Below are 24,240 nucleotides of genomic sequence, written 5' to 3' on the forward strand. Positions count from 1 at the left end.
AATGTTTAAATGCATGTGCTTTTTCACTTTCCACCACTAGTGTTGATTACATTTTTGACATGAATATAATATTCATATGAATGACTGTGACGATAACGCTATGGCATGAAGATGTCAGGAGGGGAGTGCAAGAAAAAGAGAATTTCCTGGTAAAGTGTGACTTTATCATCATTATACATTTAAGTTCAAGTAGAGAAGGACAAATGCTGAAGTTGTATTGACATTTTTTTAAAGGCTGAAGTGTCATTCTGACAAATAAGACTCTACCCTCCAGGCAAGACAGAGCTTCAGCAGAGCTATGAAATGCCAAGAAGTGAAAATAATGTCACTGGAATCTTAAAATACTTCCATACCTGACAGACTCAGTCCTCATTGATCTTACTCTACCTCACTCCTCCTTCAGGTGCTGGTGTGGGCCTTCTTCGCTGTCATCTTCCTGGCCTCCTACACTGCCAACCTGGCTGCCTTCATGATCCAGGAGGAGTACATCGATACAGTGTCGGGACTGTCAGATAAGAAGGTAGGGAGGGAAGGAGGGAGGGGTGGAAAGATGGATGTGATGGGGTTGATTGATGGATGTATTCATAAACAGGTGGATGGCCAGACAGACTGATAGATGAGCAAGGAATTTAGCTTAGTTAGGAGTGACTTTAAAGTTTCCATAATGTCAAACTCTGAAAATAAGAACATTCAAGGCTTTTGTTAACCTTTAAAAGCAAACAGAAACAGACGAGAGAGGGAACAGAAATGAAATCTTCCAACAAAGGTTGTTTTGTTTCTTCCAAAACGGGTGGATAACTTCAGAATAGCTTGAGTTCACAGAAAAGAAGTGAAATACTGTATATACTCCCTCAAACTCGTCCCTCTGCTTGTTGCCTACTCTTTTATTTCTCAGTGCAGTTTCAGCAGAACTCACAAAACTGTATCCTGCTGCACTGACACTTTAAAAGCTCATCTGTTTTATCAGACTACCCCTGTAGCAGAGAGGCCCCTCTTTGAAAGTGAAGACTTTGAATCTTTGTAGCAGTTCATCCTGCGGCAGTGTTCAGCTCATCTCCACCCTTTTCGTCAACCGCTCATTCACTTCTCTTTCCTTTTATCACTTAAATCTTCGCCCACCTTCTCTTCTCGTACAGTTCCAGCAGCCGACAGAGCAGTACCCGCCGCTTCGTTTCGGCACAGTGCCAAACGGCAGCACAGAGGAGAACATCCGCTCCAACTACCCCAACATGCATCAGTACATGATCCGCAACAACCAGAAGGGTGTGGAGGAGGCCATTGACAACCTCAAGACAGGGTAAGGCGAAGAGTGAATCGAGCCAGTGGCGGTGAAATACTGATGAGTTTCAAAACAACTATAGCAAAGAGAAGTAAAAGAAATGAGGAAGCTTAAAGTTATCATCCTTACGATTTTCGTGAAATCTGATTTTTGATATTGTTTATGGTCAGCAGTTTTTCTGCAATAGCCATTCAGTGTATGTAGTAATATAGTAGTCAGTAATTAAATGCATAATAACAACAAAAACAGGATTTTTAAGCCTCTTTCCACTTTTACTCGAATACAAATACAAATAATTTTGCTGCTTCAACAAATACAGATACAAATACAAATACTGGGCTCTTTGCACATCCCTAATATGCACTTTATTTATGTATTATTATTTAATAATACAAATACTGGACTAAGAAAAGTAAAGGAAATGAGGAAGCTTAAAGTTATAATCCTTAAGATTTTCGTGAAATCAAACCTGATTTTTGATATTGTTTATGGTCGGCAGTTTTTCTGCAATAGCCATTCAATGTATGTAGTAATACAGTAGTCAGTAATTAAAAGCATAATGACAACAAAAACAGGATTTTTAAGCCTCTTTCCACTTTTACTCGAATACAAATACAAATACAGATAATTTTGCTGCCTTAACAAATACAAATACAAATACAAATACAAATACTGGGCTCTCGGCACATCCCTACTATGCACTTTGTTTACATATTATTACTTAATAATACAAATACTGGACTAAGAAAAGTAAAGGAAATGAGGAAGCTTAAAGATATTATCCTTGAGATTTTCATGAAATCAAACCTGATTTTTTATACTGTTTATGGTCAGCAGTTTTTCCTGCAATAATCATTCAATGTGTTTAGTAATATAGTAGTCAGTATTTACCTCTCTATATAGCAGGTTTTATTGGTAGTGACATAGACCGCCATTCCCACGCCGGATTCAGTTTGAATTTGTGCACACAGAAAAACAGGAAAACATCCACAGGAAATGAAGCATGTGTGTCATTCAAAAATGCAAATGTATCTAATTGTTATCCACCTCAGTGTTTATTGTTCACTCTCTTCACACTGTGTCACAAATGTAAACAGAACATCCCACTGCTTCATATTAAAAGAGTTCAACTGCCCAGATATGTGGAGGCACCCACAAGAAACACAGTGTACAGTATTTGTCACTGTGATCGCAATTGTTCTTCAAAAGGGCATCAACAAAACATGACAAAGGTCATTTTCAGTATTTGTTTTTTGTCAGCTGTTAGACTAAGAGCTGCAGACAACAAGCTACATACTTCTAACTTCTCAGCAAGATAATCTAACTTTATGTACCCTGCTGTTGTGTAGAAACTACATGCTGCTGTGTGCAGCATGAAATTATTTCTGACTGAACAACGTTCATCTGTTTGGTTGCAGTGTAAACAGATTCACCAGTTTATCTTCTGCTGTATTTATGATGAAGTAGCTGTTGCTCAGGGAGTGTTTGCTGTATGAAACAGCATTTGTTTTTACTGTTGCCAAATCGTCCAGAACTGTAATTTTCAGGATTACAATTTAAAATGATGCACCACTGGAGGACAGACTTTATTGCAATTTAAAAGGAAACATAAGGATCATCTGTTTTAACTTTTCATAAGAAATGTCCTTTACAGTTAAATGTCTGATATTTCTGCTTCTACTTATTTTTGCTTTTCTTCTTATTACATCATATATTTATACTTTTAATACTTCTTAAATTTTTACTGGTATAGGAGATGAAAACCGCTAATTACCCTCACAGGTTTTTTCACGTCACTTCCCTGATTAGACGTCTTCACAGGAGTATGTACTCATCTTGATTGACATCTGTCTGACTTTCCTGTTTTTGTTGCAATGTTCACTGCAGGAAAACCTGCGCATTTCATTTTCTTTAGCGTCACATGGAGTCTTTTGACCTCCTGTACAGTAATTACTGGCATATAGCTCCTTCAACCTGAGCATAGGACTAATTAGCCTGAATAATTGAAAACACCTGTGGTGCTGTTCAGATCGCTATCAAGAGGGACCTGATAACACATATCTCTGTGTACAGATATGCGGGTTAAACTGGGGCATGAAAATGGTTTTGTTCATAGCTCTATATGCTCACAGTGAAACAAAGTGAATGACAGCAGATGCTATACAGTCATCCATCTCTTAAAGGAAGAGTCACTGCAAATTAAAGTTATTCTGAGTAAATGATATTTATCCTGTGATGACACATTTCTATCTGAAATCCGAGTGGTCTTTTCCAGGATGATAATGCCCCCAATAATGCCATTTACAGGCCTCAACGGCTCACTGAACACCTACAATATGGGAAATTATGGATCGATGTGTTAGACTAAACTCTCCACAGTCTTCATTTAATATCAATGAGGCATTATCTGTTAGAAGAAGTTCCACATGTTTGTAGAATCCATGCAGAGGAGCACTGAAGCTGTTCTGGAGGCCTATGGTGACTTATAACATGTTTATGGACACTTTATATCACCCATGTAGTTCACAACATGAAAAGAAGGAGATCTGACTTCCAGTAGAGATTACGGTTCAGTAGGCACATAAACAGCTGGAGGTGCATGTTGCATGTGGACTGATACATTTGTAGAGATGGAAGTATATCCACTGAACAGGCACTTAACAGGCACACTGGTGGTGTGGATTCCCCAGTAGAGAAAATATAGAATATTGTACAGCAGGCTAAAGTCCAACAAAGTGAAATACAGTATTTTACAAACAACATATTACTACAGATCTACTTCTACTATCATCCACTGTGAAGTCTTCTTCTTCAATCCTCCTGTAATTCACAAGTCAAAAACTGCAAGTCAACTGCAGCCACCCATCTGACAACAGCACTTACTTTAAATGAATATAGTGTGTGTCATCCTCTCTCCTCTGCTTTTATATATATATTTTTTACTTTTAACTTGAGGCAACGTTGTTGTCCGCAGCTCATTTCAATTACAGAACCCCCCCTTGTCTGACTCAACCTGTTAGCGCATCGATCCGCCTCGCCTCAGGAGCCCAGCTGACTGTTGTAACCTGTGTCACCCTATCAGGATCATAGCTACTAAATTAGGAACGAAGAGAAGAGAAGATAGAAAAAAAGTACCCTAAATAATACATGCTACCAGCAACCGCAGTGCAGGGGGGGGGGGGGGGGGGGGGGTCCTGCCATCTCAGCACCGGCTGCCACTCAGGCGCCTCTTGTCTTCAACAGGGGGGGTTTATTATCTGCCTGTGGGACCACAAAATACACAAAGCACTTGCCATAAAATATACACTAGCTCATCTTGTTTGAAGTGGGAGGGGGAGGGAGGTGAGGAGGAGGAGGAGGAGGAGGAGGAGGGGGTAGGGGGGAGTGATGTTAGTTGATGCAGATGAGAGTTCAAATGTTTAATGGGACAAACAAACCCACACTCAGTTTGGAATGCTGACAAGCAGCAGCCGCAGTCCTTAGCAGATTTGACGTACCGTGTTATTAAAACTCCCATGATGCATTCTCCTTTTTATCATCTTTACTCATCCTCCTCGTTTCTCTTACATCAGTTTCTACCTCTCTCGATCTCATTTCAATCCCCTCGTCTCTATCATTACCTGCGCCGCTTATCTCTCTTTCGTTATCTTTTCTCTCTACCTCTCTCCGTCCTGACGTTGTTTATGGAGGAAACATTAGTTTGCGCCGTCAAAAGCAAAGCGGTGAGATTTCTGTTTGATTTAGCTGTCGAGGCGCCGATCATGACCACTCAATCTCTGTCTTATCTTTCCTCTTCGATTCCTCTCCTCTCTTTCTCTCCTCTGACTAACTCTTTCGTTCTTTTTCCCTAATCCTTTTTCCTCTCCTCTCTCCGGCCTCTCCCTCATACCTCATTAACTCCTTGCTCCCAGCTCGTCAACCTTTTTGCTTCTACTTTGCTCTTCCTTCTCTCCTCCTCATCCTTCCCTCAAATCGTTATTTCTAACCCCCCGTTTTCTCTCTTTTTCCTCTCACTCATCTCCTCCCTTCCTGCTCTATCTGCCCCTGCTGTTCACCTCTTTTCAATCTTCCATCCTTCAGCACAGTTTTCCTCTCCTCTCCTCTCCCCTCCCTTCCTCTCCTCCTCCTCCTCTTCTCCTCCTCTTACTTGGGTTGTTCTGTGCAGCTCCCAAGTGCGAATATAAATGGCTATGAAAAAGAAGAGCAGGTGTAGTTACGTATCCATCATCAGATACTCTGATATACATCATCAGTCTGAGCTGTTACATTCATTCCATTATTTTATGATGAAGTGTCGCAGCCCACTTGTGGTGTACACCCATCTTTCCTCAATCTGCCTTTTCTGCCTCTACTTCAGTGAGTAATTTCTAGGGATGCTACTTTTTCTCTTTTGATATAGTTTCATCTATTGATTATTTTTTCTTCAATTAATCAGTTAATCGTTTCATCGATAAAATGTCAGAAAACAGTGAAAAATGTCCCTTTACAAGCAGCATAGTCATGTCTCTGATTGCTTGTTTTGTCCAGCTGTATAGACTGTAAATATGAGTAAATCCCCGTTTTAACAGCCTCGTAGTTAAAAGTAAAGAATTTCTGATGGCTATGACGTCTCCAGCTTGACAGAGGGGATGCTTGGCTATACTTTAATATCATCATTTCAATCAGGAGAGACAAGTCTTTGGTGCTTAGACTCTACAGGGAGATTTTGCATCGAGGGACATCAGTCCAGCAAAATAAATCCCCCCCATGGAGTCCAGACACTGGTGGTGGTGGCTGATGACTTCTGAGACTGATAAAGCTGATGAAGTTGATGCACTGATGAATCTGCGAAGAATTGGCGGTGATGGGGAGGCGGTGGAGTGCACAAAATGGCACAATGAAAGCACTCAGGCAGAGAGAGAGAGAGAAAACATATTTAAAAAGACAGCCGCAATACGATAGGCTGACGATGAAGGTGTGTCACCGTGATGTTGGTTAGATGTGAACAGCTGATGTCTTAATTGATGCTCAGGGGAATGACAGCAAGGAAATTATGAATTAGCATGCATGAGAGACAGGAATGACAGATGGTTTGAGAAATAAAACAAAAGATAGTGTTCCTGACTGAACTTTGGCTACGCTTCATTTCATAGACTTTCAGCATATTTATATCATAATAATATGAACATGTTTCAATTTTTACTACATTGCATTTTTCAAATCAGTATTTCTTTTTTTGATTTTCAATTGATAAAAAAAGAGTTATTTATTGTCATAGCATTGTTGTAGAATCTTGTCTGATGCTGTGCTGCAGTCTTATATGTTCTATATGTGATTTTTCCTACATTTGCTATATTGCAATAGATGCCAATACTTTAAAAAAAAAAACATTTTTTCTTTTGATTTCAACCATATTGTTCAGTCCTACTGCAGAACCACCACCATCTGCAGTTCAATGAAAGTGACATCTGACTACACAGTTTCATATTATACCTGGTTTAACTTGATAACAAGCAGACGTGTATGTGAGAAAACAGATAACATTGGTAACTGTCTTCCATGATATGACTACAGGGCAGAAATGTTGGTAGCCATCTTGAAATAACACAAGATGTTTTTCTGTTTCTGCCTACATGGAGTTGCAAGAGGAAGAAATATATACTGATCTGATGTGAAAAATATATCCTGGAGATCTTAAAAGTGGCTTCTTCACAGTATTTCGTGTTTTATTAAATCTGTGTGCATCAACCTTGTGCTGCTGGACCTTTTTTTGTAAAGGCATTCATAAAAATTCAAGAGAACGACTACTGAGTCCCACACAGTAAGACTAACATTGTGACTTTTACAGAAGTGAATCTAAGTGAGTCTAATTTAGACATGACATCCACTTGTAAAACCGCCAGCACATTAACGTAACAATGTGCATTTCTGAAAGATGCTGTAGATGGAGATTACAGCAACAATGAGAATAACTGTGAGAATTTTCCAGCAGAGAAAAAGTGAGATTCACACACACTTCACTTGACTCACAGCTTTTCTTGTTGCTGCAGTGCTAGTTCCGGTCTATTGAGGCTATTGTAGGTGGATAAAACTGACATCCCTGCCTCCAATATGAAGAATATTTCATTGTGAGATTATCAAATCCCTTTTCATTGCCCACATCATTGTCTCAGTGCTGATTTATCCGTTATCTGTGTCATTTTGCACTTCCTCTGTTGTCATTTAGCTCCAAGTCAGTGATTTCCATTCCTTTACTCTATTTTTTCTCCTTCCTTTCTTCCCTGCAGGAAACTGGATGCCTTCATTTATGACGCTGCGGTGTTGAACTATATGGCCAGAAAGGACGAGGGCTGCAAGGTAAGAAATAGATCTGTCAAAATCTGTCATTTTGTGAGTTGTTCCGGTTGTGCTGCAGTGCACACGTGTTTTCCTCAGCTCTCTGCTTGCTATATGCTTTGCACTTTCTTCTTGCATTTTCTGATTTCCTAAATATTCTTCAAAGAGAGCTACTACCAGTTACACTGGAAAGTTTCAGAGCCTTACTACAGACTCAGCTGCTAGCCTAGCTTAGCCTAGCATACAAAGCTTCTCCATCCAGCAAATGACAACATAAAAGCTATGACTCCAAACCCAGCAAAATCAGTAAGCTGCGACTGATTGAGAGGATAACATAGCTTGAAATGAAGATTGAAACGCTGCATTAAATAAATGAGGGTGAGCAAGACATTGACTCTGTGGCAGCTACTGCACAAGGTAAAGATCTGCCAAATGCTAATGGATGGACAGACTATTATACACAGGATTGCATTGGATGTAGGGCAACCCGTCGCAGACTTGGCTGACATACTCCCTTGGATATGTCCTAACACCACTGGATTAGCTGCAGAGGCTCCCAAACTAGCGCTCCCTAATGACACTTCTTACTGGCACTGCATTGGCGCTAGACTGAAAGCATCAACTCCAGCCAGGACTTGGTCTGATGTCGTGTGCTGCCCTGGATTAATTGCAGAGGCTCCCAAACCAGCCTCCCCTGATACTTCTCACTGGAACAGCACCGGCGCTAGACTGAAAGCAACTCTAGCCAGGACTTGGTCTGACGTCTGCGGCTGCAGAGGCAAATCCGGCAAGAAGCTCACTCCACCACCTGAACTTTCATTGCACAACAAGTACGATCCTTTGACTAATACTAACTATGTTGAACACAGGGAAGCTAATCACATCACTAGCATTAAGGCTAACCAAATCCTAAGAAATAGCCCCAAAACCATGCACTGCTAGACCGAGGGCCAGAGGAGACACTGCTAACCTCATACCTGAGCCAGACACCATTCTGATTGGAGACTGTGAATAACACATCTGTCAGGGAGTTAACAGAGATGTTGCCTACTATCCTCTCTACACATCCAAGTGATATGAACATTATTATCCACACTGGATCCCTCGACATTCTGTGGAAATGTCCAAGAAAACTGGGTCTGAGATCCTGAAAAAAGACCTCTCCCTGCTACTGGAAAAACTGATCGACAGTCGACTGCAACATGTACACATTTCTGGACCAATACCAAATTTTGGGAAAAGAATTGGATCTTTTTAGCAGACTCCTTGGCCTGAATACATGGCTGGCATCAGGGTGCTTCACCCATGGGATAAAAATTATTGGCAATTTCAGTTTTGGAACTGTAAAGACCGCTTTAAACCTGATAAGGTTCATCCAAATATCATTGGATCCAGACTCCTTAGCACCAATCTACATCATGCCCTTGGGATGTTAAACCCAAAAAAGAATGTGTGGATAAGTGCAAAGGACAGTGTATACATACAGAGAGCCTGTATCTCTCTCCCCTCCCCTGAAGCTCTGCTGCACATCACCCAAGGCATTCAGAGGATGTCTCTGAATGCTCAGTCCCAATCAGGGACCCAATGACACCCACCTCGACCCATTTTCTCCACACAGTTAATGTGTAATGGCATTGACTTGGGTGAACTGACATTGTTTGAATATCTTCCTCTGGAACTCAATGCAGAATCATCAGCACTTCATTACATTATGTCACCCACCAGGATATTCATCACTATTTCTGCAGGAATTCTCAGGGCTGATCTCTTTTGGTGTCACTAGATATGATAGGTTGATCCTGAATAGAGACTCGGACATTCATATTAATAAAAAGAAAAAAGAAAAAAGATTGACTCCAAAGCTTTGAAGCTTATGAATTTACTGGACAACTTTGAACTCACCCAATATGCAAATGAAGCCACTCATCAGCATGGTAACACTCTAGATTTTGTAATAACAAAAGGGTTAAACATAATATTCCAGTATTTGAACTACCTATATCAGACCATCACTGTGTGTCTTTTGATGCCAACCTAACCTTAACAAAGACTAAAAGGGAATATTTGGTTCAAAAGAGATTCCTACATGGCGAAGCTGAAGCAAAGTTCTCTAATATTATGAGATCATGTGAGCCATACAGTCATGACTGCTCTTTAAATGACATGATTGAAAATTTCAACCGTATCTTGTCATCTGCTTTAAGGACTGTTGCTCCACTAAAAGTTAATAAGAGGTCAACTGACAGAATCTCCTCATGGTTAAAATATAACAGTATTAATGAGATCAAGAGAATCTGTCAGGCAGCTGAAAGAAAATGGAGGAAAACTAGTTCACTGTAATGTATAAAAAGAAGCCATGACTGTCTATAACAAAGCAATATGTCAATTAGAGCCAGTGTTGCTGCTGATGTAAACACAGAAGATCTCAGCAAATCCTGTAAAAATCATGTAACCATGGGAAAATTCACTTGTATTACATTAATTGAGCTTTGCGAGACTGTCACTGAGTGTTGCTCCACCAACCTCATGTATTGACCCTGCACCTACAGCATTTTTAAGCGGGTGTTCAACAGTGTTTCAAGTCATGTCCTGAAGATTATAAATGCATCTCTTCAAACAAGCACTATCCCAGATGCCTTCAAAACAGCTGTTGTCAAACCACTACTAAAGAAATCCAACTTAGATGGTAATGCACTGACCAGCTACAGGCCAATAGCCAACCTTCCTTTCATTACATACCTGAAAAGATAGTTTCAGTGCAAATAAACTCCTTTCTTAAAGAAAACAATATCCTAGAGGACTGCAGCACTGAAACTGCTCTTACTAAAGCGACCTCAGACTGAACTCTGATGACAATAAGGTCTCAATTCTTATCCTCTTAGACCTAATCGCAGCATTTGCTATGGCTGACCATGATATCCTAATCGATCGTCTGGGTTGGTCTTTCTGACTGTGTGTTAAACTGGTTCAAAACATACATGAAAGGGAGAAAGTTTTACGTCAGTCTTGGAGATCATGTGTCTGAGGAGCATGACAACTACTTTGAGGTTGCACAAAGGAGCTGCCTTGGCCTATTATTATTATTCACTATACATGCTGCCACTCGGTGACATCATCAGAGAGTTAAATGTATGTTTCCATAGTTACGCAGATGACACACAACTGTACATCTTCGCTGAACCAAATGATGCTGCAGCTATAAACTCCATTACTACCTGTCTTCTGGCAATGAATAAATGGATGAGCAATATTTTCTTGAAGTTAAACGAGGATAAAACTGAAATCTTACCAGTTGGCCCTAAAACAAAAACAGAACTGCTGTTTATTAATCTGGAAATTATCTTAGAATCAGATCTAAGCTTCAGGTCCCACATTAACAAGGTGTTGTCATTTTTCCACCTTAGAAACATAGCCAAAGTACAACCATTTATAAATCAAACAGATGCTGAAAAACAGATTTGTACCTTCATTTCAAGCCAACTTGATTACTGTAAAGCACTTTTTACTGGCCTCCTGGAAAAACCACTGAGACACTTCGGCTAATTCAAAACTCTGCGGCTCAGCTATTAACCAGAAGCAAGAGGAGAGAACATATTAGTCTAGTTTTAACTGCTCTGCACTGACTTCTTGTAACATTTAGAATTGATTTTAAGGTCCCCCTCCTTACATACAAAGCCCTTAATGGGCTAGGACCAAGCTACATTGCTAACTGCCTTGTTAACTATCTGCCATCAAGAACACTGCGATCATCTGCTGCTGGTTTATTGGAGATTCCCAGCAACAGCGAAAGACAATCGGGGATGCAACGCCCCAAAGCTATGGAGCACACTACCGATAGATATCAGGGAAGCCAGCTGACTAAATATTTTAAAAGAAAGCTAAAAACTCTTCACTTTAGCCTTTAACTAGCTACGACTTTCCCGATACAGCCGGAAATTCTTTTTTGCACTGCTGCTTCTTTTAAAATTGTATTTTACTTAATTTCATGCATTCTATGTATTCTATTCTTTTACCATTATTATTATTATTATTATTATTATTATTATTATTATTATTATTATTATTTTTATTTCATAGCTCTGCATAGTGGCACACTCATACATATGGCAGCTATTCTTGAAGTCCCTTTACCCTGCAGCTACTGTATGCTACAAAACAACCGCAACAGATTCACAATAAGCATGCCAAATGAGCACTTCTACAAGAGCTACATCTGCATTAAATAAATCAAAACACATCCATTGCATTTATATTTGTCCCTCGTGGCATGTAGCTAGTTAATATTGTCGTTTTTTTGGACAGTGCTGTTGTTGATTTATTTATAAGTTTGCATTTGATATGGCTCCCACAGTGAGAATGAAAATCCAGCCCAGTGATCATTTGTAATAAGGTCTGTGGGAGGCCTGAGCTCCCAGCAGACTCATACAACAGCAACTGCTGCAGTAATTATTACAACTGATGTGAATCTATATTAATTCCTCCACTGAAATAATATCCCGCACTCCAGCTTTGGGATGTTTGGGGATGTCGATATTAGAGCTAAGCCAACTGTTTTGCATTTATGTTACAGTCACAGTACACAAAAAAAATATTACAGCGGAAATTAGGCTAATTTTCCATTGCTCATTACCATCTGTCTCTTTGAATCTGACTCTGTCTATGGATTTGTGTGTGTGTGTGTGTGTGGATGTTTTTGTGTTTTATTCCACAAGGTGATGACCATCGGCTCTGGTAAGGTGTTCGCCACAACAGGCTACGGCATCGCCCTGCACAAGAACTCCCGCTGGAAACGGCCCCTGGACCTGGCGCTGCTGCAGCTGGTTGGAGACGGTACGGCAGAAGGGAGAGGGTGGTGCATTGGGAAGGATGGGGATGACAGATGTAGTATTTGAGTCACAAGACATTTCCAGAGCAGAAAGTTACAAACATTTTCAGCTATTTGTTGCTCGGAAACGTCGGCTAGTCATGAGGTTGATGCAAGTAAAACATAATGATCAAGTTTCAGTCATTGAAATCTTGAAAATGAAAACTTTTGTCAAGGTTAAGAAAATAATTTGCTGTGTAGGGACACTTTGTGATCATGCAGTTAATGCGTCCCTTCCCTCAGTAACAACAGAATTACTGATTTTATATCATTGTTGCAAAATCCCTTCAGGTCAGGTCAGAGTGAAGTCATGCGACTTTGACACCAAAACCTCTGATTAAAGGGGCCCTGTGGACAGGGGCGGAGCTAGACTCTCAGCACAGAGGGGGTGAAGCATTCTCAAGGGGTCTTTCTAAAACAGTCATTTTAAAATGCGCAACTGTAAAATAGCTGATATATCCTACTCAGAATCACAAATTGTTATTGAACCATGCAAGACTATGTCTCAGGAAACATACAGTGAAGCCACTTTGAGACAAGTTTGTTCTGAAGAACAAAAAAGAAAACAGGTTGCCAGCCGCGTTCAAATGTTTCAGCACTGACAACCGCATGTTGTGCTCTACGTACACCGACTGACCAACAGTTCAGCACCACCACCAATAGACAGCGACGAGCCAGGTGCTCTGTCTCTGTACCATGTCTTTCTAACACAGGAATAACATAAACATAAAATAGGCACAGCGGTCTACAACACTACAAGGCCTATTCAAATACAAAGTGGATCCGCTCAACACACAGCAAAGTGAGGTTGGATAGTGGCCTCATCCACACACGAACGCAAACAGCTCTTAATGAACCTCAGAAGGCTGAAACTTTGTGTGGCAAGTTCCATTCACCATAAACATAAAAAGACATGAATATCTCATATTTTGGATAAAGTTTTCAGCAAAGTTAGTCATAAACTTTGAATCACTGCTTCTGCGGTCTTCACTTCCCGCAGAGTTAACGAGCAGAAATACGGACAGCGCCGCTCCGCCATTGCAACCCACATTGTGGTGGGAGGGGGTATTACACCCATAGTGATAAGAACTACCATAGAGAATGAATAGAAGAAGCTGAGAGAGTTTAGTTTTCCTATTCCTGCTGCATAAGCTGGGTCGAGTGCCACGTCCCCAGCGTGGGCCCTGATAAACAAGCACAAGTTAATTACTCACCAAAACACATTGTGTGTATCCTTGAGGTGTAACAGGTGTTGAATGCTTGTCCTTCCTCATAAAACATTAGCAAAGCTGATTTTTAAAAGTATTTTAAATCCTGCACTGTTTACGTCAAACAAACAATTGGCAGGAATATGTACCGCCTACATGTGCATCCTCATGTGCATGTGCAAAAGACAAATAAAAGGAAGAGTGAAAAACTGCTCCATAGCACTACTAGAGGTCAGAAACTCCAAGGGGTACCTTTAAGTACAAATTATACTTTCTACATCTGCATAGCTGCAAGAGTCAGTTTTCTAATCCAATTTTTTACTGGGAATTTAATTCAGACTCAATATATATCATATATTGGATGATGGCTTATAAAAATACATTTGTACTTCATGTTTAAATTCCTGTTCAAGTCACAAAACATCAAACATAAAGCTGCTGGCTGAGGTGGTCTATGTGTGCCCAACAGATATACATGTTTTCTATTGCTTTGGCATTTCAACTTCGGGAAAACAACCATAAAACTTGAACAGCATTTTCCAATCTATCAATATAAATGTGGCTGCAGCCTCAGAGGGTTACAGTAGGTTTTATCAGTGGATGTTAGATACAATTAATGGTCGGGATAAAGGAGGAGAAAGTTCAAAGTTAGACAGGAATAGAGAAGGAGTGAACGGCAGAAAGAAGGGGAGAAATGAAGTTATGAGGGATGAGGAGGGGGGAAAGGTGTGATGAGGTCGGTGAGGGTCAGTGGAGAGAAATCAATGCAGAAGGTTAAAGGGAGGAAGAGCTAAAAAAGAAAAAAAGAAGAAGGGAGGTGTGATTTCTGTTGAAGCTGTCAGATAACACACTTTTTCTCTTTGTTCACACGCTCATTAGCACATCATAGATTCTCTGTCTCACTCCCTCTTCATTTATTTCACTTATTTGTTATTTATGCATGTTTTATAGCAGTCACCTTCTATTTGAGAGATGTAACTCGTGTCAGGTTTTCACCCTGATTTTTCTTTCTGTGAAGCTGTGAGATATATTTAAAAAGTTCCTCAGAGATTTATTTTTATTTTTTATTTTCTCATTTTTCTCCCCATCTTCTGACTTATTATCTGTACATGCTAATCTTGGTTGCAGGCTGTAAAGACCTTTATTAAGTTGAACTTTCTTTTCACATTTCTCTCTTGAATTATGAGTTGGTTTTTAATTCTGTAAAAGTTCTACAATTTGTCTGTATCCATTAAAATAAATTAGACATTAAATTCACTAGAAAGGTTGCCTGTTGTCTAGAAAATGCAGTTCAAATTTGATTATTTTCTTAAAATAACGCTGCAAAACGCCATCATCCAAACACCGAGTTTGATGCTTAGAATTCCTGGCAAAAAAAAAAAAATGTATTGAAAAACACAGTACAGCTTTTGAGCAGTGATAATTCTGTTGCTCTAAATGAGAAAATAAAGTATCTGGTATCAAAAAGAAGCAGCAGTTGATCCTGAACAACAGCTAACAATATGCTACACACATACACACACACACAGCTACACTGCATATTATCTTGGTAGCTCACATATGTCTGCTTTTTTTTTTTAAAACATTTTCTCAGATGCAAAAAAAACACATTAACTGTTCCAAAGCCATCACTGAAAGATGACAGCAACAACAATGACTGTGGAAAAAAAAAATAACAGACAAACATTAAGTTATTTTTTTAACAACCAACGTTTTCGAACAAAAAAAACCACCATCTTGGGTGAAAAAGGGTAGCGCAGAAGAGAGAGGAAGACAGGCAGATGAGATGAGTCAGAGAAAGAAGAAAGAGGAGAGAAAAGATGAAGAACAGCATGGCGGAGACAGATGTGAGTAAAAAGAAAAGAAGATTGGAGGTGTTCACAGCTCCTTCTGCTACTTTTAACAGCACAATTACCTGGCTGGCATTGTTAATCGTTCTGTTTATGCCTGTTTGTGTCAATCATTCTCTCTCTCTCGCCGTTTCACGGTTCTGCATCTGATCTGTGTGTGAGTATCTATGGAGGAGGAAAAGTGAAAGATGGAAAGGTAGAAAAAAATATTTAAGGAAAAGCTTGAAGCCTTCAGCATTTACAGTTACGCAGGGAAGCATTGTCTAAATTAAAACTCTCCAACTGTACCGTCATTAAAAATCATGGATGCTCAGAGAGATGAGATTACAACACTGTGGACATCAAGAGAAACATCCAAAATGAGATGCAAATACTCAACGAATCTCAAAAATACAGTATGTACAAGATTTTCCTCTTGGTAGATAAGTTTGTTTCTGCAACAACGACAGACGTATCAGTCTTCTTTCTTCTTCTAAAACAAATGTAATGTTTCTTGTTGATGCACTGAAATGTTTTGGCTTTATTTTTGCTCTCCTCTATTCATGCAAGTTGCATTTAATTGAACAGAACAGGGTGAAGAAAGGAGGCTTATGAGAGAGATAGAGAATTACTTTTACACAGTGACCTTGACAGATTCCTTTAATTTGGTTTGCAGCAGTCAGAGGGACTCTCAGTATTAAAATAATAACTTTTCTCTTGTATTTTTATAATGGATGGAAAGCCTTTTAGCTTCTGATGGTGTCAGTTCTCAGTGAGGAGGCAGAAATCTGCACTCAGACAGAAACAATCACCATAGCAGGACTAGTAATGAGAACAACTGTAATGCAACAGAAGGACACATTAGACGTGAATGTGAAGACAACAATCAGGACTATCGCTATGGTTACATTCACATGCACACAAGTGTCCTGTTACTGCATCCAAATGTCATATCCACAAACCTGGATTGACACATGCTAGGAGTCCAGGTTTCTGATCTCTGTCTACTAAATGAGCAGGTTTCTCTTTGATTTAAAAATATAAATACTGTATATATTTTACCTTTCTTTAACCATGGTCATCTCTTGAGATCTCAGAGTCTGTAGCTAAAGTGCCAGCACAATTACATTACATTACACTGAAGCTGCTTTTCCACTATGGGAACATAATGACTCATCACCTGGAGCTTCCCACTCCCTAAACCTGCTGAACCTTTAAAAGCTACGGTGCTTGGTTCTGTGTTGGTGTTACACTGTATTTTATAAACCGGGTTGAAATTACAATCAAGTCCTGTGAAAGACAAACAGCAATGACAGTAAGAGGAAGAGAATAAAACATGTTAGTAACATAGGACAGAACAGCCAGTATTTTCAGTCAGGTTCAGTTGGTCGTAGGAACATATAAGGTGAAAATCAAAATTAACCATTTTCATTTTTGTGCCCTTTGTTAAACGTTCACTTTGAGAAAATGAAGACTGTGATAATTAGTCATGTGACTCAGATGTATTTATCACAGCTGTGAGTACTCAGCAGTCGTACTAAGCGAACCTGAAGAAGCTACAGGCGAAACGCTTTGTTCGCTCTTAATAAAGTCACAGTGTAATTTTGATTTTCATGGTTATAACATATTTTAAACGTAAAAGACACTAAGATTGATTTCATTGTAAATGTAATGGTCATAATTGGATTTTTTTTTTAAATTACCAAATGTTTTTCAAAAAGATTACCGTTTTTTTTCTATTTTCAAAATATCTCTAAAATTTCCTCAAAACAAAAAGAGTACATGCATTAACATCTTTAATATAAAGTTTAAAATTCTGCTTATGTTGGAAATGACAACTAAACTCTGACCAAAATTTAGCTATAAGGCTTCAACTGAAAAAGTGTTGAATGAGTGAATTGTTGTCTTTATTCTTCCTCTGGAAACCTGGAAGTTGATTTAGTACCGCCTCCTTAAGGGTGCGTAAATTTAGCTCCAGGAAGTTGTCTCCAAAGCAGTCAGAGGACAGTGGGAACAAAAACATAATCCAGGACAACAGGTACAAGTTCAGTTCTGGGTAGGTAAACTCTTGTAGTAGAAAAGGCTTATAAGGGTGTAGATGAGAGGGAAAAAGAGGATGAAAAGGGGTGAAACTAAACTTCTGACAGTGGAAAGGCTGAGTATCACTTGTTTCTCTTATATTTATTGGTGGTTAAAACGGAGAAGCCTAATCCAGCAGACAGAGTTAAAATGCAACCATGTTCAGGCAGCCATAAAGCAAATTTGGTTCAACCTGAACTGTGGAGATAATTCAGTGGGTGCAGAAATGACAGAGTGGATGAAAACATCAGAAACGCACCTGCACAGACAGCAGACAGTAATCATAAACTTGGATAATGTTCTCATAATTTATCCTGAGATGTGAATAACCTCCATGTTTCATGCCATAGTACAAAATTTGATTAAAAAATTATTCATCTGAACAACAGTGAAGGACCTGCTATGGACTGCATTTTAGGTTTTGGCTTATATTTTAGCTCATTGTTCTCTGTAAATGTGCATGCAGGAAGTTGACGGTGAGCCAAAGCAACCTCACGACCAACCTCAAAGACTTCACATGAATTCATTATCCGCCGCACACGCACCGCTGTCCTCTACAGGTTCTGTAATTGTTCCTCGTAATACATCTCTTTGTTAGAGTATAGTTGGGTCTTTTTTTAGCACATGACTGGTCAGTCACCAAATTGGCTTCTCTGGGGAGCAATTTAGCCTGTTCACAATTAGCGAGCTCAAGAGCTGGAAAATGCCTCAGTGCTGGCAGTGACAACTGCTCCCAGGGGCAGCAAACACTGGAGGCTAGACGCTACGCTGATACTGAAAGTGCTCAAACTGCAAAGTGTGAAATCATCCCTTAAAATGAGATATCTGACTATATGAAAACACACACACAATGACATAATTGTTTATACACTAAATTATAACTAATTGTACTTTTAAAGAATAGATTTTACATATTTTACATTACATGCATTCTCAAATTCACCTTAATTTACTTCAACTACAGAGAGAACCGGTTCTTTATCTGACAGAGTCCTATAGAGGCAGATTCTCACTCTTAATTTGACCTTTTTCTAAGTACAGTTGATCAGTTTTTTAATAATATGCACAAAAAATCCTCAAAGGGGCACTCTCCAATGCATACCTTACTCCATTAGAAACCAAAAGGATGAGAAAGCAAAAAAAATTAAAGCTGCAAACAGCGATGAACGGGCCCTCGCGCCCCATGCACGTTGGGCTGTGACGTGGTCGGTGGGTGTGCACATGGACTTCTTCATACGTAGGACAGTGCATGAAGTGGTGAAGCTATTTGGAGCTAGAAAACATCCACAAAGTAACAAACACACCTGTGAAATAAAGGCATGTTGTAGTTTATGTTGTTGAGAACATACTATGTAATATCATGCAAACCTGATGATGTGTGTTGTAAGGTAGACTTCCTGTGCACAGTAGGTGACGCTATGAGAAACAGACTATATGGAAGCATAGTGAGATTGTGTCTAAAACAAATTAATTTCCTAATTTTCATTTCAATTTTCTTTTAACCCACATGACCTGGTGAAAGTTTGATTGACATGTGTACTGTCAGGTGTGTAGAGACAATAAGTAACTGCAGCTGGACACAGAAAAAATACTCATATATTTGAATGGAGTGTGTGAGCGAACCTGCACTTTTTTGAACATTTACTGTTTCCACATAATTTTAGATACAAACTTCATTTTAACTTTAAATGAGTCATGAGACTTTGACCTACAAATCTTGAATTTACATGTTGGACATGTAGATGTCTTCAGACCTGTGTTCACTTCCTTTGTCCACTATTTTGCCTGCTGCTGGGGCTGCTTCGCTGAAATTTCGTAGCTAATCAGTCATTTTGCATCACTGATATGAATATTGTCATGTAGACGTGTTCAGGCTGGGAGATGATTGCACACACTAGCAGCCATCCATATACACAATTATACAAAGTAATTCAAATAAAATTAAAATGACTAATTACTAGCGGGCAGTTTACGAAGATAATCCATAAGGGTAACGCTGCAGAGATTAAAAAAACAAACCTTTTACAGCTTTCTTAAACTGTGCAGGTGCTAAATTTAAAATATAAGATGGCAGGGCTTCAATTAATCATTGAACCTCTATAAATTAAACCAAACTGTAATTCAGATGTTCAACAGATGGTAGGCTGGAGTTTACAGTTATTTTGAGTGGAATAATGGTATTCCATGATAAACTATAGTGTTTTCTTAGTTACTACCCGTGGTACGACACTTGGGAATGCTGCTTACTCCCCATTTACTGAAACAGGAAGAAGAGATCCAGTTGAAAGTAGATGCACTGCCGTACAGCTGATAAAAAAAAAAACTTCAGAAGATGAGGCTATGGAGCTATGTGTCAAGTCCCACTTGACATGAACAGACAAAGTGAGGCAGCAAAGGACCGAGATGCAGGAATATGTACTGTTTCAACTGCTGACGTTGCACCTGAGCTCAAATCCCACAGCAGCACGTATCTAAAGTTCACCTCTGCTCCGCTACTCCTTTGTGTCACTCACATCGATTCACGCTGACTGAGCAAAGCCAATAAAAAAAACACCTCACGCACAAAAGAATGATAAAAAAGAAAATGTTAATGTGAACAGCTTTTGGCACTGAGGGTGGAACGTACGGTAGCAGCACTATACCTTCGGGACATTGATTTTTTTTTCCTCATATTCTTTTTTTTGTTCTGATGGCTTTGAGTCTTCAGAGACCCGGATGTTGATTTTAATTTTATAGACTGAGAATAGAGTTGGAGATATCTCCCTGAACATGCAATTTTGTTTTTTTTGTTTTTTTTTATGTTGAATTAAATTCCACAGTCAAAGAAAAGCTGCAGATCATTTGGGATCGACATCTAAAAAAAAAAACAAATAAAAGAACAAATAAACAAACACTAGAAATGGAAAGAATTATCCTTGAAAGAACTCCAAAGCCTGACACATTACATTATTTTCTTTTTTTTAATTCTATTCCAACAAAGAACCTTACAAACATTACCTCACACAACAAAGACATCTTAAACATGTCGCTCTCATTTGGTTATAAATAAGTAATCAATTTTTCGTCACTCTGCTTGACTCGGGTCTGCTCACAGTGTATTTTATTTGGATGAAGAGTGGAAAGAATAAAGGATGAGGATGGTTGAAATTGTTCTAGCCGTTAGACATAAATGCACCAGCTTGTTGGAAGTTTGATTCTGCCATAACTCCGAGCGTCTTGCAGAAATACCTTTAAAAAGATTTATATTTGTAGGGATCCGTCTCCCTCGTCTGCTCCACCCTGAAAACATGTTCCGTCTCTCAGGCTGTTTGTCTAATCATTATTTGTGCTTTTAACACTTTAGCTGATGAAAAAGCACTTCAAGTTTTCACAAAACCATTTCTTTCCGAGATAGAGGAACTGTAAACTGACTCGACGGCAGGAACAACTGCGGCTCGTATGATTTACTGTCAGTCATAAAGAAGCTGTTTCAGTAACTTCAAATGATGTGCTGTGTGTTTTCCTCTCCTGACCAATATTTCTCTAAACAAAGTTCACTTTCTCTTCATCCTCAATTATTCATACGCTGAATATCACTGCTGTCTAGAGTGTCACAGAGAATAAAATGTAATCCGATCTATAAATATGACAGGTAAAAAAAAACCAAAGAAACTTTAAAAAATGAAAAAGGACCGGACCAAAACAATGTTTTTGTTTTAACAAGCTGGCTTCCGTTTCCATTATAGAGAATGAAAACATTCCCGATAGATTTTATCTAGATGTCTCCCTTTGCTCTGATCTGTTTTAATTTGTTGTTGTTGTTGTTGCAAACTCAACACTTCCTCCATGTTTTCCTGCTGCCTTGATAGCTGGCTTCTGTTTCCTTTATACAGGAAGACATTCTTCAATAAAGTAAAAGCATGTACCAATCATTCCTAACATTTGCAGATCGTGTATCTTGCTTGATACAAAATGCTTTGAATTGGTGTTACATGATTTAAAATGGAGAAGAAACCCGTAGTGGAAAATAAAGTTCCGTTGTTGAAAATAGTTTGTAAGTTCAGGATCATGTCTGCGGCTTTTTGATGATGATGAAGTTCTTTTAGTTTCATCGCCCAGTCAGCCAAGTGTGGTAGGAATAAAGTCATTGGTATGATTGATCAGTACTCTGCTGGAAAATAGTGCATCGCCCCCCTTCAGGTAGGAAACTTGTTGCTGCCCCCTATGAAGGAGTTCAGGTATCTGAGTGAGTTCATGCACAAGTAGCCCAAAACTCTCTTGTGTGTTATTTGCAGTTAACTGTCAGAGGAGCTGCAGTTTTGTGCTGTTAAATCTATTCATTAGTTCATTATTTGTTTTGTATCATAACTCCTGCCGGAACATTTTGCCTGGAGGATCTGTGGGTGACAGCTGCCATTTTATTTCCTCATATTTTTCTCCCGTTTGTTTGTGTAGCTGGGGAGATGGATTTAATGTTGAAACTTTAATTTTATTTTGGGTTGTTTATTTAGTATCGTGGTTTTATTCTTAGCCTGCATCATGTCAGCCTGAGGTTCAATTTAAGTGTTTATATTTAGCAATAAAATATTTAGAAATTGAACAATCTATCTAATTTTCTTCATCTGGTTTTATATTTAACTTTGTGAAAACATGGACACTGTACCAAGCTGTCATGGTGAAGAGGATGTTGAGCCTGAGGGCAAGGTCTTGGTTAATCAATATATATAAGGTTATGAGAGATCATCACACTGATCCTTATTAGAGGCTTTTACAGACATAAAACAATGTCACGCTATGCTTGCTACTTTCCTAGAGAGGACAGTCATTAGTCAAATGAGCAGAAGAGGTCACCGTCACAAGAACGTACACATAGGTCATTTTAAGTGTTTGAACAAATATTTTTTTATGTTCTAGTGAGGACAGTCTAAAAATGAGATTGTGGATTCATGCATCAAAGGCACTGTATGTTTCTTTGGGTGTCTGGGTTCGACCTTAAGGGCAACACCCACACAAATTGTTTTCTATTTAAGACCACACACCACAGGGGTGTCTTGATGTACAGACAGGGGGACAAATTAAAGGAAAAACCAACATAAAGTGTCTTAGTAAGGTGTTGGACCACCACCAGAACAGCGTCAATGCACCTGGCTTTGATTCTACAAGTCTGAACTCTTCTGGAGGGATGAACACCGTTCTTCCAAAAGATATTCCCTCATTTGGTGTTTTGATGATGGCGCTGTCTAACACGTCAGTCCAAAATCTTCCATTGGTGTTCACTTGGGTTGAGATCTGGTGACTGTGAAGGCCATAGCATATGATTCTTATCATTTTCATACTCATCAAACCATTCAGTGACCCCTCGTGCCCTATGGATGGAAGCACTGTCGTCCTGGAAGAGACCACTCCCATCAGGATAGAAATGTTTCATCATAGGATATGATTTGTATTGATTTGCAGTGACCCTTCCCTCTAAAGGCGACAAGTCGACCCGAACCATGCCAGCATAATGCCCCCCATAGCATAACAGAGCCACCAGATCCCTTCCTATAGGGATTAAGCATTCAGCCACACATGCCCTCGCCCACTTGTCATGAATAAGGTGAAGGATGACTCATCTGACCGTATCACTTTTGTCCACATCTCTGTAGACCGGCGCCTATGCTTTTTGCACCACTGAACTCTCAAATGTGCATTCATCTTTGTAATGAGGGGTTTATGCACTGCAACCGTACTATAACATCCCTCTCTATATAATTGTCGACGGACTGTTCTTGCTGACAGTCTGATCACGTCCTGCAGTGACATTCTCAGTCACCTGAGGAAGAGTTTCTCCTCTGTTTTTCCTTACATATCGCACCAATGCACAAGCGTCATGGTTATCAAATGTGCATTGTCGACTATAATCCTATTTACTGATGTCTTTCCCATAGATCTAAGTACAGATGTCACTTTAGTCACTGTTCCTATTGAAACACCAGCCAGTTGAGGAGTCTTTGTAACTGAAGCTCCTGCCATTCGTGCCCCAAAAATGAACCTTCTTTCAAAGTCACTCAGATCTTTTCCTCTTGCCATTCTTGATACAAAATCAGACTCAACCGGTGCTGCTCAGCATTTTTACACATGCCACAGAGTATATGATTGGATGTTAATTGCTTGATTGTACCATGCAGTGCACCTGTGTGGGATCATCTGCAGTCGTTATGTTTCTCCACACATCTATTCAGGTTTCTCCTTTAATTTGTCTCCCGTCTGTATGTCGTAGACCATTTCCTTTTTTTGTAGTTTCAATCTGACAGCTCTTCAAAACAGATTGACACATCCAGACTACTGGATCTTAATTTCTGTCTGTGTTTGGTGTGTGTTCTGGGTCTCAGATGATGCAATGCTCTGTGATGGCCGATGTGTGTTGCACTTTAGGGACAGAATAAGAAGCTCAGAGTATAAAAATTTCTCCTTTGCATTGAAAAGATCTGACTGCGGTGCTTCTGGTGTCTGGTTAGGATACGAAATCTATAAAACTGCTTCCAGGTTGTAATAATCTCCCCCTTAATGTATTTTTTGTACAGATTGGATAGAGGATGTATGTTTTATAATATCACTGAGAGGACTGAAGATTGTCAGGTCTTAAATCCTCACTGCTGACCAATTTAAAGCTATTAAAGGGAGACAGGCACTTTCACAGGGTTA

General features: G+C 39.4%; 1 protein-coding gene across 1 annotated transcript in view; it reads left to right on the forward strand.

Annotated features, from left to right (window-relative positions):
- Positions 1–24,240, forward strand: part of grin2da (glutamate receptor, ionotropic, N-methyl D-aspartate 2D, a) — a 171,537-nt gene that overhangs the window by 126,157 nt on the left and 21,140 nt on the right. Inside the window, exons 13-16 of the mRNA XM_067611993.1 lie at positions 404–520; positions 1,137–1,297; positions 7,546–7,615; positions 12,307–12,424. Of these exons, the coding sequence (XP_067468094.1) occupies positions 404–520; positions 1,137–1,297; positions 7,546–7,615; positions 12,307–12,424 (466 nt within the window). The remainder of the gene's footprint in view (positions 1–403; positions 521–1,136; positions 1,298–7,545; positions 7,616–12,306; positions 12,425–24,240) is intronic.

The sequence above is a fragment of the Thunnus thynnus genome, chromosome 15 (assembly GCF_963924715.1).
Source record: "Thunnus thynnus chromosome 15, fThuThy2.1, whole genome shotgun sequence".
Taxonomy (NCBI): domain Eukaryota; kingdom Metazoa; phylum Chordata; class Actinopteri; order Scombriformes; family Scombridae; genus Thunnus; species Thunnus thynnus.